At 37.3% G+C, this 19,571-nt stretch overlaps 1 protein-coding gene across 1 annotated transcript; it reads left to right on the top strand.

Annotated features, from left to right (window-relative positions):
- The first annotated feature begins 977 nt into the window (after nt 1-977).
- metap2b (methionyl aminopeptidase 2b) lies at nt 978-10,406 on the top strand. Its single transcript, XM_067380144.1, has 11 exons — nt 978-1,175; nt 3,997-4,098; nt 4,183-4,242; nt 4,328-4,430; nt 4,508-4,669; nt 6,486-6,667; nt 6,760-6,854; nt 6,963-7,059; nt 7,132-7,235; nt 7,882-7,997; nt 9,410-10,406. The coding sequence occupies exons 1-11, from the start codon at nt 1,016-1,018 to the stop codon at nt 9,660-9,662; spliced, it is 1,434 nt and encodes a 477-aa protein (XP_067236245.1). The 5' UTR covers nt 978-1,015; the 3' UTR covers nt 9,663-10,406.
- The last annotated feature ends 9,165 nt before the right edge of the window (nt 10,407-19,571 follow it).

The following is a 19,571-nucleotide window of genomic DNA, read 5'->3' on the forward strand; positions in this document are numbered from 1 at the left end:
TGTGATTATTAACGTTACTGTAGTATGAAGCAGAGCAGGAGCGAGTGTTGTGGAGCTGAACGAGGAGCTGGAGCGATTGCGCAACACACGCCTCACGAGCAGCGGGACTTTTATTATGTCACAGTCGCCGGCGCCGCTACCGCTTTTCCGGTCATGAGTATGAGGTAACGCAGCTCTGTTTATCATATTAGATACATTTGAGAGTGTTGAAAATTATGTTATAACGTTACTCTGTGCGTTCGCTCGGCGGCTGCTGTGAGACACTGTTACACACTGCAGTAAGATAGATCCATTTTACAATATCATATTAAATGCTGGATGATTGTGTTGATAAATAGCACACAATTAATTTTAAAACATTGTATGATGGAGAAAATGCTGTATTACTGTTACTAAAAATAAAGCTGCTTCTGATTATGCTATGTTAGCTACTTCACAAAATAGTGTTTTCTCTGAGGCGTGGTAAAGCATGGTACGCGCAAAAAAATCACGAAAATTAGATTTATACAATAAGACTAAACATGTTGAGCTATATAACAATAATTAGTTTATAAATATATCAAAACAGTTGTTCCCTTGTCTATTAAAGCATGTAAATATTAAAGCGTCTTTAGTGTTTCCATGGTTTCTGCAAAATAAAACCGGAAACCGAGGGTAATGCGGGTATGACGCCATTATCAGGCGACTCCTCACACGTCCCGGAGCCTTGGTTAAAATTGCAATTTTCTCACGATTTACAAATAGTTGCAAACATTTGGGATATTGTAAGTACTCAAGTGAACAAAATATGTAACACTGGCCTAGTGGTTTTTGGATATTTTACTGCAAAAATCTTACATATTGCACCTTATCAAGTTTTTATCTTATCGTTATTTGATTGATATCCCTTGCGGGATCAGCATGGGTTCCACACGTTGGACCTTTTCTCGAGTAAAAAGGTCCATCCAGCTCTACTCACAGTGATCCCGCCCCACATGACGTAGGTTTCACCCACAATCCCTCTCGCGGTCACATCATGGCAGATGAGCAGACGCAAGAGCTGCAGTCCGCAGCTGCAAAAATGCAGATTTTACCGAATGGAGACTCTCATCTTCCCAAAGAAGACGCGGATCCCGTTGACGAGACCGGGAAGAAGAAGAAAAAGAAGAAGAAGAAGGGAAAAGCGGCAGCCGTAGGTAATAAAGACGGAGGAAAGTGTCGCGTGGCCCTGTCTGATAAACCCATCACAGCTCGCTAATTGTAATAATAATAATAATTCAGGGGACATTCTTTTTGTAGGGACTTAAAGTGTTTTAACCGACCTTACTGTTTATCTATTGATTTATGTTTGCTCTGCAGTGTTCAGTTAAAGGCAGGTCGGAGTGTTAAGCTAGCATGGCAGTTGTGTAATGTTGTTATGAGAGGCACATTCTGACTCCACGTGCGTTATATGTCTGTCAAATGTGTGTTACAATATCTACATCAAATGACCTCGACTATTCTGCATAGGTGTAATTTAAAGAGCACCTGAAAGCCATACTTGAGTAAAAGTACAGCAAAAATGACTCCATTACAAGTCATCAGTTCCAGTAGCACTTGAGAAAGGTCTTTAACAGTATTGAAGTATTTTACTCGTGCTGAATGTAGATGCACTTGTCCTCAACACACAAGAGACATGCCAGTGAAACACAATAAACAGCTGATTTGTGAGAAAAGCATGTTTATTTTCTGAAACAAAAATAAAAACACCTCAAAATTACAATAAATGAAGGTCGACACAACAGCCTCTTAAACGTCTACAAACACTAAAATCTCCCTTAAAACAAAACACTCCACTTTTTTTGAAAATAGGCTCATTTTCCAACTCTCCTAGAGTTAAACAGTTGAGTTTTACCGTTTTTGAATCCATTCAGCCGATCTCCGGGTCTGGCGGTACCACTTTTAGCATAGCTTAGCATAGTTCATTAAATCGGATTAGACCGTTAGCATCTCGCTTACAAATGACCAAAGAGTTTCAATATTTTTCCCATTTAAAGCGTGGCTCTTCTGTAGTACTAAGACCGATGGAAAATGAAAAGTTGCGATTTTCTAGGCTGATATGGCTAGGAACTATACTCTCATTCCGGCGTAATAAGGCACAATGATATTACGCAGCGTCTCTTTTCATTTTCTGTCGGTCTTAGTACACGATGTAACTACAGTAGAGTCAAGTTTTAAATAGGAAAAATATCGAAACTCTTTGGTCATTTTTGAGTGAGATGCTAACGCTCTAATTAGATTCAATGAACTATGCTAAGCTATGCTAAAAGTGGTACCGCCAGACCCGGAGATCGGCTGAATGGATTCGAAAACGGTAAAACTCAACTGTTCAACTCTAGGAGAGTTGGAAAATGAGCCTATTTTCCAAAAAAGTGGAGTGTTTTGTTTTAAGTGAGATTTTAATGTTTGTAGACGTTTAAGAGGCTGTTGTGTCGGCCTTCATTTATTGCAATATTGAGGTGTTTTTATTTTGATTTTAGAAAATAGGGGAGTTGGAAAATGAGCCTATTTTCAAAAAAAGTGTTCCTTTAAGCTCAAATTCTCAAAAAGGCCATAAGTAAACCAATATCCTAACCAAGGTCTCTTTAAAGGCGTCATTAACTGCGTTTTTATGTTTTCATGGGGTGCACTAATAATGTTAGTATGCTTTCTACATCAAAAATTGTCATAATTGAGAAATAAAAGGCATTTTTCCTACCCTGATTTTAGCCCTTATTTAAACGCTCTGTTTTAAGGGGCGTGTCTGCTGAGAGACTTCAGTGGAAACGCCCACTGCTGTGATTGGCTGACATCTTTCCATTTGAAATAGCAAAGTATTACTCTCTCTTAGCTCTCAAGGTTAACTAATCGTGAAAAGTGCTGCATTATATTTAAATCTATGGCATTATATTTAGATCGTGGCATGAAAGGTTGCAGTGATGAACATTGTAGTTGATTGAGCGCATGAAAGCAGCGATCTCGTCATTGAAACTCAATTTCTGCACACCAACAAATGGTTTCATCATAACTAACAGTGCAAACACGATGTAACTAAGAGATTAGTTTTGGTGCGAGTCCAGAACTCAGTTACTGATAAACTGGTAACGGGAGCGTTCTCTATATATAATTTAATCAGCATTTAAATAACAATAATTTTCACTGGTTTGATTTACTGACACACAGACAAAGATCATGTGACTGTACATGAATCATTAATATCAGATCAGTCATTAGAATGAACACAGTTACTGACATGTTGTTGCATTACTGTCAAGTCCGTATTGTAAACGTCCGTTTGCATCGAAATGCAATTGATTTACCAAAGAATCCACAGTGAAATGTACCGAATACAAACAAATAAAGCTCAGCTGAGACATTCACATTGCTGAAAATAACCATATTCCTGCATTAGGATCCTTTGAAAGGTAATGTTATTTTAGTCCTGTATCGCTCTTCTCTCACTAACATGTCAGTGGGCGGGGCTAATGATGCAATGATGAAGTAGACGTTGATTTCTTCTGCGGAGGCGGAGTTTCACCTATAGTTAGGCACATTACGGATCAAGTCGTTCGCAATAAAAGCTTTTATTGGACTAACAAGGAAGTGTTTAGTTCTGAAACTTACAGGATATTCTTATAGTACGATGACCTCTTGTATATCAAAAGCTCAAGGAAAAGTTGATTTCTCAATTCATGACTCCTTTAATACAACAGATAAATAAAATAATGTTAAGAAAATTAGTAAGGCCAAAAACGCACAATATATAGTACCTTCAATGCCCTGTAGATATCGCTTCTTTTGTAGCAGAAGTAAACTGCTGAAGAAAAGTTTGCATTACTCATCACGAATGTATTGAAGTAAAGAGTATATATACTTAATGAAGTCAAGTGGAGAGTAAAAGTTGCTAATATATTACTCAGTAAAATTACAGGGTGGGCGAAAAGATATTACAATAATTACATTTACTCAAAAACTTTATACCACTGCTATTCTGCACAGGGAACCATGAGGGTGAAGGAGAGTCTGATATCACCAAAGTGGCCAAACAAATGGAGCAACAAACTTTAGAAGACCAAGAGAAAGAGGACGAGCCAGAGGATGGTTGGTCTGAAGTTAATTACAATTGCAAGTCCATGTGCATATGTGATAGCGTAGGATTGAGCATGAATTTTTTTATATTGCCAGATGGTGAGGAAGGAGATTCAACTGGAAAGAAAAAGAAGAAGAAGAAGAAAAAGAAAGGCCGTAAGTGATAATTCAAATGAAATGCCCTTGTTACTCACAATATGGATGGATGTTTATGTTTTTCTTATTCTTTGTTCTCTTTCAGCCAAAGTTCAAACAGATCCTCCATCTATTCCCATCTGTGAGCTTTATCCCAGTGGAGTTTATGCCAAGGGCCAGGAATGTGAATATCCAGCTGTGCAAGATGGGTACGGACAACAGCCGCTTATTGACTCACTCTAAAACCTGTAGTCAAAAAAACATCATTTTGTTATCTCCTTTGCAGACGTAGTGCCGCATGGCGGACGACCAACGAGGAGAAGAAGTTTTTGGATCAGGCTAATGAGGACATGTGGAATGACTTCAGACAGGCTGCCGAGGCCCACCGGCAGGTCAGGAAGTACGTCATGAGCTGGATCAAGCCGGGCATGACCATGATCGAGATCTGGTGAGAGAAACCATCCATGTTCTTTTCTTATAGGCTGTTTGTGTATTGATGGTGTGGAAACTCATTATATAAACTTTAAAAACATTATTTAACTTATAATATAAAACCTATTGGACTATATTAGTAGATGTCCTGCGAAATGGGGGGGTTTCTGCTTATTATAAGTGAGGACACTCACCATGCATCCCAATGTGCATACTATCCGCCCTAAATAGTATTGAATATTAATAATGTTACATACTATTTAGGATGGATAGAATGCACATTGAGATGCAGGCAAAGATTCATTGACCCATTCATAAACAACTGCCTCATTCTTGAATGAATCAGCCATTGGAATGAATCGTTTGAATGAATGACTCACTTAAGATGGTTACTTGACGCCACCTACTGGTGGTTTAGTTTAATTTTTAAAAGTATAATTTCCCCCCAACATTTCTTACAATCCCATAACATTATTTAATGCAGTTGTATTTTTATATATATATATATATAATTTTTTTTTTTTTTACTCGTACAAGTGAATGACAAGGCTTAATGTTGAGACCTGTATGTAGTCTTAATGGGCCGCATTTCAGTCACCATTTCATATAATCTGACAACAAAAACAGAAAAATATATAGATGAAACAATTTTATTGGGAATTTGGCTGTATTAAAGGTGCCCTAGAACTAGTTTTTACAAGATGTAATATAAGTCTAAGGTGTCCCCTGAATGTGTCTGTGAAGTTTAAGCTCAAAATACCCCATAGATTTTTTTTTATTAATTTTTTTAACTGCCTATTTTGCAAAAAACTTTGAAGTTGGTCATGTGCCAATGAGGTGAGATACATGCTGATGTTGACTAGGGTTGCAAATGTAATATAAGTCTAAGGTGTCCCCTGAATGTGTTTGTGAAGTTTCAGCTCAAAATACCCCATAGATTTTTTTTATTAATTTTTTTAACTGCCTATTTTGGGGCATCATTAAATATGCACCGATTCAGGCTGCGTCCCCTTTAATTCCTCTTACTCCCTGTCCCCCGTGCTCTCGACTATAAAACAGTGCATAAACAAAGTTCACACAGATAATATAACCCTCAAATGGATCTTTACAAGGTGTTTGTCATGCATGCGTCGGATCATGTGAGTATAGTATTTATTTGGATGTTTACATTGATTCTGAATGAGTTTGATAGTGCTCCGTGGCTAAAGCTAACATTACACACTGTTGGAGAGATTTATAAAGAATGAAGTTGTGTTTATGAATTATACAGTCTGCAAGTGTTAAAAAATGAAAATAACGACAGTCTTGTCTCCGTGAATAAAGTAAGAAACGATAGTAACTTTAACCACATTTAACAGTAAATTAGCAACATGCTAACGAAACATTTAGAAAGACAATTTACAAATATCACTAAAAATATCATGTTATCATGGATCATGTCAGTTATTATCGCTCCATCTGCCATTTTTTGCTGTTTTTCTTGCTTGCTGAAGTGAAATGATGCAATGTATCTCCAAAACACTGCATTAAAATGGTTTCATATGAGGTTTGCATATAGTATGGGACGCCCCCTGTAAGAACTGGCCATAATTTTTTTTTTCCACTTATTAGAAATAAGGTCTTTATATGTGTATAAAGAAGAATAATGTGACGTCTCCAAAACGCTGCAGTAAAATGTTTTCATATTAGGTGTGTATATAGTATGGGACATTGAATTCAAGAGAAACGGAGTCAGTAAGAGAGTAACACATGAATTCACGAGTAACAGCCCTAGTTGTAGGCATTCAATATTGGCACTAATCCACTATTCACGTCTTGTTTTTCCCTGACAGTGAGAAACTGGAAGATTGTTCTAGGAAGTTGATCAAGGAAAATGGTCTGAATGCTGGTCTGGCCTTTCCGACCGGCTGCTCGCTGAACCACTGCGCGGCTCACTACACTCCTAACGCGGGAGACCCCACCGTTCTCCAGTACGACGACGTCTGCAAGATCGACTTCGGCACGCACATTAATGGTGCGTCTCTAATCGGTTCTGATCTCTCTTGATTCCTTCCTGGTGCTTTTCTTGCTGATCTTTAGACATGTTTGGTTATTATGGCGTTCCAGGTCGAATCATTGACTGTGCCTTTACTGTCACCTTCAACCCAAAGTACGACAAACTGCTGGAGGCCGTCAAAGATGCCACAAATACTGGAATTAAGGTAGAGTCTCAACTTTTTGCATTGTGATGTTCTTTTCATCACATTTTCCTGTGAATCATTAGTGATATTGCTGTTGTTAGTGGCATTTCAGTGATTGTTTTATTTCAGTGTGCAGGTATTGATGTTCGCTTGTGTGACATTGGAGAATCAATTCAAGAGGTTATGGAGTCTTACGAAGTGGAGCTTGATGGAAAAACATATCAAGGTAAATAGTCATTCTTTTCACAACAAAGACTTAAAGAGATGATGTTACAGATGACGTTATTTTTCTTTCCAGTCAAACCAATCAGAAATCTCAATGGCCACTCTATTGGACAGTACCGAATACATGCAGGCAAGACAGTGCCCATAGTGAAAGGAGGTGAAGCCACCAGGATGGAGGTGTGTCCTGACTTTCTACTGTTTCACAGATTTGAATATAGCTTCAACATTTTTTATTTGGTTGGTTGCACATATAAAACGGAAGAAAATGGAGACTGTTTTTGTCTCTCAGGAGAAAGACTTCATCTTAGGAAAAGAGACAGACTTTTGACAGTCGTGAAAGTCTCATTCTGAGGGTTAAGGCTGAGTTTGGGTGTGCCAGAGTTATCAACACAAACCTTACACAACACAACCCAACACAATCTCTATCAGTCACGCCACAGGGCGTAAGAGCATAGTTCTGCCAAAAATGAAATTCTGTCATTTATTCACCCTCAAGTTGTTCCAAAACTACATGAATTTCTTTCTTCTGCTGAACATAAAAGAAGATATTTTGAAGAATATGAGAAACCAAGCAGGCCCAGGGCCTCATTGACTTCCATAGTATGGAATAAGAAGAAAGAAAGTTAGTTTAATGCATTTTTGCTGAAGTAAAATCATTAATTGCTTTCAAAAAATAATTTTACTGACACCCTGTAGTCAACATTTTACTCTGAAAGTGTAAATCTGCTCCTCCATTTTGAAAGCAATCTTGTATTGTTGTTAATCTCACTGTTAAGGTTTTAGTTCTGTCATTTTGCTGTCTTGCTAAAATTTCCTCTTACAGGAAGGAGAAGTTTATGCCATCGAGACCTTTGGGAGCACTGGGAAAGGCATGGTGCATGATGACATGGAGTGCTCCCATTACATGAAAAACTTTGAAGTTGGTCATGTGCCAATAAGGTGAGATACATGCTGGTCTTGACTAGGGTTGCAAAATTCCGGGAATTTTTTAAACTGGAAACTTTCCATGGGAATATATGGGAATAAACAGGGAATTTGCAAAATTGCAGATTAGCTTATAATTTTGGTTAAAACAACCATATTTAATGCAAATTTTAGCCTGCACATTCCTCTAGCAGAAAATTAAAAATACAGTAAAAACAGTAATATTGTGAAATATTATTACAAATTAAAATAACTGTTTTCTATTTGAATATATTTCACAATGTAATTTAATCCTGTGATGCAAAGCTGAATTTTCAGCATCATTACTCCAGTCTTCAGTGTCACATGATCCTTCAGAAATCATTCTAATATGCTGATTTGATACTCCCTTATGATTGTTGGAAACAGTTGTGCTGTTTAATATTTTTTATAACCTGTGATACTTTTTTCAGGATTCTTTGAATAAAAATTTAAAGAACAGCATTTATTTAAAATAGAAATCTTTTGTAACACTAATGTAATACTTTTTTTCAGCAAGGATGTGTGAAATTGAAAAAAAAAAATGATATTAAAGTGACATTGTTAGAAATTATATCTATTTTGAATAAATTCTGTTCTTTTTAACTCTTTATTAATCAGTGAATCCTGAAAATAGTAATACAGGTTCCAAAAAAATATGGAGCAGCATAACTGTTTCCAACAATGATAATAACTGAGTATCAAATCATCATATTAGAATGATTTCTGAAGGATCATGTGACACTGAAATAAATAACACAATTGCTGCAAAAAAAAAAAAATTATTTTACATATTTATTAAATTAGAATTAATTGAATTCAAAAAATAATTAACTTATTTCATGTTATGACCAAACAAAATGTTTATATTTGTTTTTATGATATTTTTATATAAATATTATAAATTTATATAAAATTCCCATAAATTCACGTAAATTCCCATAAATTCCTGTAAAGTTTCCAAATTGGAATATTTCCAAAATCCCCCAGATTAAGTTCCCGTTTTCCGCCCCTAAGTTTTAAAGTGACAAGCAATCTGTCGATCACAGCCAATCAGAAGAAATTTGACATTTAAAGGGACAGTTCACCCAAAAATGATAATTCTGTTCCAAACCAGTACGAGTTTCTTTCTTCTGATGAACACAAAAGAAGATATTTTGAAAGAGTCAGTTATCAAACAGTTGATGGGCCATACTATGGAAGTCAATTGGGACCATCAACTGTTTGGTTTCCCAAATTCTTCCAAATATCATCTTCTGTGTTCAGCAGAAGAAAGAAACTCGTACAGGTTTGGAACAACTTGAGGGTGAGTAAATTGTCGATCGCATGAGATGCTTTAAGTTCCCAAAATAGGCAGCTCACAAGATTTTGGTACTCAATAATGTAATGTTAATGTTCGTCTTTCCCAGACTCCCCAGAGCCAAGCACTTGTTGAATGTGGTCAACGAGAACTTCGGCACTCTCGCCTTCTGCCGCCGCTGGTTGGATCGCCTCGGCGAGACCAAATATTTAATGGCGCTGAAGAACCTCTGCGACCTGGGCATCATCGACCCCTACCCGCCTCTGTGCGACACCAAAGGCTGCTACACGGCCCAGTTTGAACACACCATCCTGCTGAGACCCACTTGCAAGGAGGTGGTCAGCCGAGGAGATGATTACTAGGCCTCCACGTCACCAGTTTTTATAACTCTGTCCTCTGCTTTCTTATCACATGAGTATTTGATGGGTAAAGGCCTGAGTAAGTTAATAAGCCGTGCCTTCTCATTTTTAACATGCTAGTAATTTGTTTGTATAAAGGATGGATGGACGTTTAAGTCCTCTGTGGTAAAGATGTCCCCTTGTGTAACTCACTGGCACAGATGTGTACCGATCACCCACCCGTAAAGTGCTCTAGAACCATTTTGTAAATGCAGACAACAATATGGTGCAGTTTTTGTTTGATTAATATGAGCAACCCAGGGAAATGTGAAGTCAAAACCACATTTTCAATATGGTCTGGATTAGGCTGTGTTACACATTTGATATTGCATTTTTGTTTTTTTGAACACAAATCTTGCCTAAGAGAGATGCTGTCAAATGCTGTTTCTCCTTTTCAGTTTGTAGTTTTTGATTCAATTATCCCTTTGGGGTGAAAAAGAGAACAAGACATTACTGGACATTATTTGGCTTTATTCCTTAGCGCAAGAACAGCCTTTAATGTAACATAGACCCTAAAATACTCACTGAAACTCATGCTTTCCTCTAAGAGCGGGCACTCATAAGTGGCGATGATGATACGTAAACATCTATATTTTGGCTATGCTTGATTTCGGGTGAAGCCTGTTTGAAATCAATCTCCTTTCTCTGAATAAAGCACATGTGGTGTTTTATTTTGAAGTACAAATAAAATTTATAAGAAATTGTGATCTGCAAGATGTTTCATGTTCTTTATTTCAAGGCTTCATGTGTAACCAAATTCGTTTGAGTAAAAGTCTTGTTCAATTTATGAAATGATGTAGAATTTAACTATAAATATATATATATATATATATATATATATGAGAGAGAGAGAGAGAGAGAGAGTGTGTGTGTAATATTATATATATATATATATATATATATATATATATATATATATATATATATATATAAAATATGACTATTTTGTCACCACTTTTAGCCAGAATTATATTTAACTTAAAAGACCATGTGATTGGGCCACACTTTGCAAAAATATTAATGTATATATGAAAAGTTGGCTCACAAATTTATTTACAAATTCTATGAAAGTACTAATCGGCTAAAGTTAGATTAACTGTTACATGTTATTCAGAGCGAATTCACACCAAAAAAAAAATAAAAAAATCTGGTAACCATAGCAACTGCTCGAGCGCTTTCCGTTAGGCTCGTATGGTTGTTCATTGACGAAACATAAATAATTTACACAAATTTATATATCGCAAGCATATCATCACAATAACAGATTTTAGTGTTTTGTTTAAACAGTCTTAAAAATAGTTGACATTTGGATATTTACCCTGCAAACACGTCCAGTTGGGGCCCACATGGGCCTCGCTTGGGCTAGTTGGGCTTCGGCTGGGCATGGGCTCAGGGTGGGCTGTTGTTGTTGGGCCCCACATGGGCAGTAGATAGGCTAAAGGGCTCCATTCAAAATTGACTGTCAGACATGGATGCTATTTTTAACAATATAGACTCTGGGCTAGGTCCACTTTTTATACAAATTTTATTAGATTAGCTGCTGTCTGTAACATTTTTGTGTGTTTTAAGATTTACAAAAATTTTATAATGAAAATGTACAACATTCATTTTCAAACCATCCATCTAACAATCAATTTTCCTAACCGTGTTTTTGTCTTACCCCGAATCATTATACATTTATAATAAGTGTTTATATTGGGACTATTTCAGGCCGGTCAAGTAGGAATCGCTGCAGGAGGAGCAAAGTCCCTGCGTGACTCGTCATAGACGTATCTCCGGCTGCAGTGTTCTTCCGCAAGAATAATTCTGTTTATTAATCGCTAGAGCGCCAAATTGGAGACTGCAGCTAAACAGTTGTCTTAATAACGTTATACAAGTTTCAAAAGACAAGTTTGTACGGTTTCCCCACAAAATGTTCAAACCGTAAGCAGTGCGCACTCTGTGCAGCGCACATCTTGAAAGCTCCACCCCCATCACCGAGCGAAATCTGCCAAGCAACAACTTTGCCGCCTTTCAGTAGTCTGCTGTCCGTTAAGGATCCTCGAGTTCACCGGTGTCGTCGTGTGGACAAAAGGCAGGTAAGAGTATAATAAACTTGGGGATGATTTTACCACATGATGTTAACCTAAAGCTTTTTTGTAAAGTATTAGTTTTGAGGAAAGCTTTTAGCAAATGTTTGTGCATTAGCAGATGTAGCTTAAACTTGGTTAAAGCGTTGAACAGACGACTTTAAGTTGTCAGTAACGTTGTGTTTTGAGTGGTTGACTTAAATATATTGTTTAGAACTATTTGGTTACAGTAAACTTCTTAGCAAGGCAGTCGAACAAGTATTGGCAAGCTGTTAAAAAGTCTGTAAATTTCAGCCGCTTTTACCAGCTCGTGGAATTTTAATATTTGTACTTGTTGCATTTACAGTTAAAGCAAAAACACTGATGAAAGTCCATGTGAATGTCAGCAAAGTTTTATCGGCCAGGGTGTCGTGCCAATTAAGGCACTATATCCCGCCATGATTTGCATCCCCTGGCCGCGGGAGCGCGGGAGCGCGCAAACACTCTGCTGCACTTCGAGACACGGCAGGTGAAAACATCGGTTTTTTCATGCAGTGATCAATTTTTAGATTTTGGGCCAGTTTGCTCCTTAACATTTAAGCTTTAATGTCAAAAATAAAAAAAAATGTCAACATTAAATACTAAGGTGGTTATTTGATTATATATTGTCAACTTGTGACAACATTTCAACCGTAAATCAACAAACCTTAACAGGGTTTTCCTGCGTTTATTTTTTTAGCCGACAAAACAAATTTTTGTCCCGCCAAAGCCTGGTTTTGATCAGTTATTGTGATCTATGACTGATGTAGATGACTGCTGCGCTTGTGATAGAGCGCATGTTAACTGAGTGACAGAGAGAACGAGCAGAGAGCCCCGCCCCCGCCCCGCTCTCTGTCTTCAAAATAAGCACTGTCTTAACTCTCTCATATTTCACATATTAATCAAAATCAAAAGGTCAGAAGACCCAATCCATTTTGCACATGGCGCATTCGGACACTTTTGTGGGTGTGCACTCAAAAAATGTTGACTCTTCTCTAACAAGAGAAGTAGTTATCTTCTATTGCTATTAAAAGTTTATTCATTTATTTCAATGTGTTTTAAATATTATACACTTACTGATAATAATTAATTTAATATATTTTGTTTGTAGGTTGTGGGTGTCATTAGAAATGTAAAATTTGCTCTGAATGAAACTAATTGCCACTATGTCTCCCACAGCAACGTATGAAATTGCCTGCACAAAATTAGTCGAATATGAACACAGATGTACGAACCGAGTCCGATTCTACAGAGAATATGGGAAGGGGAAGCGCAGAAAGAGGTGAGGCTATTTGAATTACTACTACTAAATGGATGGTGAAAAATTTCCCAATGATACAGGAAGGACATGTTTTGTGGGAGTTTTGTTAAGTGTATTTGGCTCAAAGCTGTCAAAACGAGGGAGGTAGACAACAGATATATGATTAAGAAATAAATAATATTAAATGTAATGTAATGTCAGTTAATAAAAATAACGATCACATGTTTTGGGGGGATAAGAGATGTATACAAATGGATGTGTGCATGCCTGAAGGGAGCATAGGGTGTTGGAACAGATGTTAAGGATCAATGTGAGGGTCTCTCTGGTATCTAGAGTGTAGATACCAGAGATGTATATATTTTTTAACCAACTGTTTTTTAAAACACTTAAACTCATTGATTGTGCTTGTATATTATAGATTTCTAGGCGAGTGATTTTGTCCAGTGAGGATGAGCCCCATCAGGCCTACACCTCCATCCACCCTCAGGTCATCACCTCCACTATAAAAAAAAGAAAATGTAAGTCAACTTGACATTATTTGTTTTCTGGAGAAAACTATTCTGTACCAAATCTTTTGTAGTTGAGCCAATTCAACATTTAATGTCTCTATTGGATACAGAAGTACTTAAGAATTTAAATTATATATATATATATATATATATATATATATATATATATATATAAGATTTTTTTGTTGTACAAGATTTTTACAGTGTGGATTTTTGCTGAACCAACACAACAAAATTATTCTTTTTTTTTTTTTTTTTTAAAGAGCACCGGCTGCATCCACCCTCTGATCTGTGCAGCTCCATCCACCGGCTCCATCCACCCTCAGATCTCTGCTGACACCTCCACGGCCTCCATCCAACTGGCAGTACAACTTTGTGGGCAGGAAACGGGAAGAGAGAGATCAAGCCATTAAAACTGTATGAAGTAATGGTAGGTGTGCATGTAGATAATGTTTTAAGTTGTACTGATACTAGAAAGCTGTCACAAGACCCCAAAGTTATAAACATTATTTACTGCCTATGTTTACTTGCACCCAAATAATACATTTGTAATCGGATTGACGGCTCAATCAAATTGAAAGACGTTCATGTAAACACCTTAATCGATCCGACTGAGCTTGATCCGAATGAAATTTAGATCGGATTGAAAGGGGTGGTTTATTCCTTTTCTAATCCAATCCAACAGCAAAAAATGACCATGTAAACGCTTGAATCCGACTACTATCTCATTCGTTCTCAGAAGATCTGGGGCACATGCGCAGTGCAATGTTGACACACATTACGCAGTGCACAAAGTCACGTTCACGTTTTGAGTTGAAAAGATGCCAACAGGCAGTGACGTAGTTGTATCCCTTCATCATAATATTGGAAATATTTCCGTTTAAAAACAAGAAGGGGAGCCAATGGATATCATAAAAGAAGTAACGTGCAAACTTTGCGCAAGAGTTATTGCTGGTGAAAAAGTCACAGAAAGTGAAAGTAAAAAGTGACGGAGCTGTCTGACGCTGCATTAACGGAGCATATTCTCTCAGAGATGAATTTCAATATAATATGCTGGTAACGGTATATAAAAAAATAATTTATTCCATTATTTATCTGGTGGCTGTACATATAGGCAAGTGGAACAAGTGAGAATAATAGAGAATACGAATCTGACGTCACGCCACATTGAGTTCTGGGTAACTTCTTTGTTTATTCGCCAGTTTATTTGTCTATTATTATTTTGTGTTAAACAGTTTTTTTTTTTAGTCGGTGCTTGAAGTAACGCTGCACTTAATTTTCATTGATGACTGCAGTGTTAGGAAATAGTATTATAGCCTACACTCTAAATAATTTTAATTATAGGCTATAATTCATTGTAATAATAGACCTAAAAAAAAATTAAATCATTTTTAAAGATAGCTAAAAGCCTAATCTTTTATTATCCTCACAGCACATATAATATTAATTTAATAATAAAAGAAGCTGAACCTAATAGTTCTAATAAGACTAGAAGAATGTAACACGCCTACATTAATTGGAAATACTAAATCCTCTTAATATTGCCAAGATTTGAAGCTGTTGACAATATCTCCCGCTATCGTCGATACATGATAATCGTCTGTTGACGCAACCTGGGTTACCGCATGTGTGACTGATATGACGTCACGTCAGTGCGTGCGCAAACGTTTTAATCATAATGTATATAAAACACATATAAATGGATAGTTGAATCAGATTACAATGTTTAGAGTACATGTAAACAGATCTGCAATCAGATTCAATTCATTCGGATTGGTGAAAATTGGTGCATGTAAACGTAGCCACTGTGTATGGAGTTGCAAGTAAGTTGCCTAACTTGTGTGTTTAAGAGTATGTGTGTAGTTCTAATAATAATCTTATTGATTTATATAGCACTTTTCTTTACATAGGCTACGTTCACACTGCAGGCTGAAACGACCCAATTCCGATTTTTTTTGCCCCTATGCGACCTGTATCTGATCTTTTCATGACAGTCTGAACGACACAGATCCGATCTTTTCAAATGTGACCCAGGCCACTTGGGTATGTGGTCCTGAATCCGATACGTATCCAATCTTTTGAAATGCGACCTCCGTCTGAACGGCCAGACCACATGTATCCGACCCGTACGTCATTGATATGCTACAAATGTCATAATTGTGCGTTGAAGTAGGCGGGAACGAGAAGATAAACAACAACCATGGCGGACGATGCTGCTGAGACCAGTCAATGGAAGGGAAGCGAGGTCACAGATTTAATTAATATTTGGGGTGACAGCTCTATTCAGGCCAAACTCGAGGGCTCTTATCGGAACCGGGCGGTTTACGAAAACATTTCCAGCAAAATGGCCGAGCGTGGTTACAGACGATCCTGGCTCCAATGCCAGCGACAAATAAAAAGCCTCCGAGCCAAATAAAGGAGGGTTAAAGCCTGGAACAAACAAGGTGGCCGTCTACTTCCACAAACAACGAGTGACGTCGTTGACCGTTGCGTACTCTTCTGCGCATGCGAGTCACTTTTGGGTCATTTCACGTTCACACAGGAGATAACAAAAAGTCGCATTTAATTGAAAATGTGAACGGCCTTGCAAAAAAATCAAATTTTTTTCAAAAAATCGGAATTGAGCATTAAGCCCTTCAGTGTGAACGTAGCCATAGTTGTCTTTACAGTCCTGGCTGAGAGTTGTGGTGGCACATATAAAGTAAGTGACTGTTATATTTGTTTCTTGCAGGAGGCTTAAAGAAAAGCACCATGACCAGCCAAATCATCTGTAAAGATGTAGAGAAGGCAGTCTCCAAGTGGCTCATTGGTGCTAGGGACTGGGGGGGGTAATAGACAGGCCCGACAGGCAACCCCTCAAGGACTTCAGGCTTCGGGTTCATTTGAGGTGGAAAGTAGCTAATCCTGTCTCTAACAGTGAGAGAACACTGAGCAAAAGTTTTCTTAATGAGAGTTTTCTTAATGTTTTTGTTAATTTTACTTAAATAAAAAGGTAATTAATTGTATTACTGGTCTTGTTATTATTGTAGCTCATTTAACCCAAGATGTTTGGGTCTTAAGGACCCGTTTTAAAGGTTGCTAAAAGAAAAAATATGCTATTTATTATTTTTTTCTAACACAAACTCATTGGCCGTCTGTGTGCAGGAGTGTTGTCTTTCTGCACCTGCTATTCCCCACACAAAGTTACAAAATTGTTATATTTCAAGCATTTTCACCTATTCTGATTAAGTTCTAAGAAATAATCTCTAATAATGATATAATCTTTTCTATGTTTTTTTTATTTTTTTATTGAATTTCCTTGGTTTCTCACAAAAAACAAACAATCATAAATGCGATCTCACAGGGGTAAATGGCTAAAGTAAACATCTGTCAAGTATTTTTTACATGAATTGTTATGGCTGTATTGATTTAAAAGCCTAATAATATGGTGGGTCCACCAGACCCAGTAAAATTAGCTGTGTAAAAAAAATATGAACATGGGTTACAAAACTGTATGGGCTGACTGTAAAATAAGATGAATTTGTTAGCCCATAATAATGGTTATTACCCTTATGGGTAGAATAGCAGGGGCCCATGTGCAGCCCACATGGGGCCCAGGTAAGTGTGGGCCCCAGATGGGAGAAACCTGGGTTGCCCGTGTGGGTTTTAGCTAGGGCCCATGTGAAGCCCAACTTCAGCCCATCTGGGCTTGCCCACATGGGGCCACCATGGAACCCCCGGACAAAACTAACTGGGCCCCATCTGGGCAGCCCAGATGGGGCCCACTCACCAGCCCATATCCAACCCTTATGGGCCCCACATGGGTGTGTTGGCAGGGTAGGGTCAATCAAAACACGTTTGAGTTGCCTGAGGCGAACCTCAACCGACGAGCCTCGAAAATTAACGTTACACAGAAATTTATTTTACAAACTCGACCCTTTTGTGATTTTATAATGCACAAACAAGTAGCAATTCATTAACTTATTCAAATATAGCTGCGAAATGTTACACAGAAAATGGCATTATTTCTCATGTGATCAACTGACCGTTCACAAAGACCCGCCCTTAGTTACTGTTGCTATGTTCGACAAGCCATGTAGATCTTTCGCCACACATCATGTTCTCACATCGCGGAGAAAAGAGGACACTGACAACTCGTCGACAGATAACACAGAGCAGGTTAGGCTATGATATATCACAGACTTATGATATGAAACAAAGTCTCAAATTTTGTAATTTTTAAAGAAATTTAAACAATAAATACCATTTTGTGGCTCTTTAATGTGCCGTGACAGATCGCTGTATTGCCTTAGCTCAAGCGGCTCGTGAACCGATCATCTCTTCCTTCTAGTTCATTTATAGCATCAAATAAACATGAATGAACATCAGAAGGTATGTTGTTTCAATCACGGAAAGACGTCAGTAGGGGAGAGTGGGGTAAGATGAGCCGTTTGTTACTTATGTGGTCCTCAAGATAAAGGAAAATTAGGCAGAAGTACAATGAAAGTATTTAGTAATTTCAGGATGTTTCCTATTATTTTAAATGATCAGAATACATCTATGACAAAGGGTTCTAAAAATATGGCTTCTTATATTAAAAAAAAAAGTGTTCCTCTGGGTCAATTTACCCCAGGTTAGGGGTAAGTTGAGCCGAGTCAGTAGGTGGGTGTAAACTGACCATCTAACTGAATCTGAATCAAACCCATGTGAAATTTTAAAGATAATGTACCTATTTTAAAAACTAATTTAATAATCAAATTTACTTTTACAAATATTCTTTGTAAAACTATTTTTTACAAATATTTGTTTTATGAAGCTAAATTAAACAACACAAAACCAACCAAATGAAGTTGAAATTTTAGTATCTTTAATTGTTGGCATTTCTGAAACAATATGTTGAACACCAAAGTTGTAACCTTCCCATAAACAGAGTTTGTTGAGTAAAATTAAATAAAAACTAAATAATAATGAATAAATGTCATTTTAGTCAAAAGGTTCTTGACATGGTAGTTTTTCTGCATTGTCGACCATGTTAGACCATTAGAGACAGGTGGAAAGATATATACTATTAAGCATCCTCTGCTTCATATCAGAGAAGGATTTGGTGTACTTGTACATTATCAAATAAACTCAAAAATAAAGATAAACCAAACCAGTTGCGTAATATTACATTGAATTGACACCAGTTTATACTTCAGATTTAACTTAAATTCAGTGCCTTATGGTGGGGTAAGTTAAAACGCTGGCTCAATTTACCCCACAGCATTTGGCTCACTTTGCCCCACAGCTGCCATTTTAGGAGAAGCTAGCTAGCTTAACAACATTCAGGATAATATTTAGCTAAGTGACTTGCATGGTTTTATATGTTGCTAAATCACCAATATGCATCATAAATAGTTTTAGACCTGGACAAATTTGCTTTGATGAAACGGCCATTACATCTGTTATGTTAAAATTTTACGTTGACAAGCCAAAAACAATTTTTAAAGTAAATAAGTGACTTCCACTCCTCCCATGTGCTTCTCCTTTTCACAGTCTGGCAGAAATAATGGGTGGTTCTAAAATATATGGTCACATGACAATAAAATGGTACGGTTGCAAAAGATACAGGGGGTGGCTCATCTTTCCCCACTCTCCATTTTTCAAGTTCAAGTCCACGTACATTAATCTGCTAACCAGAGTCCTGCACGGGTCCATTTTTGGAGACCCGCCCCGCCCGTACCCGCAAAGTTCAGCACCAGATCCGACCCGTCACCCGTGATAATATCAAAATTAAATCCGCACCCGCCCAGACCTGTTAGTATTTGGCCCGTTACCCGACCCGTGCCCGCGATAAATCACACATGCTAAAATCATTCCAATTTAAAGTGCTTTATTCTTAACTTTTAAAAAATTCTTAAAAGTTAATTTCGTTTTGTATTAATTGTATCTTAATTTTAATCAATATTTCATCAACCAATTGCCTGTATTTAATAAATAGGAAGTAAATATAGCAGACAACAGATGATCACGACACGGATGCGCCGGGGAGAACTGG

The sequence above is a fragment of the Chanodichthys erythropterus genome, chromosome 24 (assembly GCF_024489055.1).
Source record: "Chanodichthys erythropterus isolate Z2021 chromosome 24, ASM2448905v1, whole genome shotgun sequence".
Taxonomy (NCBI): Eukaryota; Metazoa; Chordata; class Actinopteri; order Cypriniformes; family Xenocyprididae; genus Chanodichthys; species Chanodichthys erythropterus.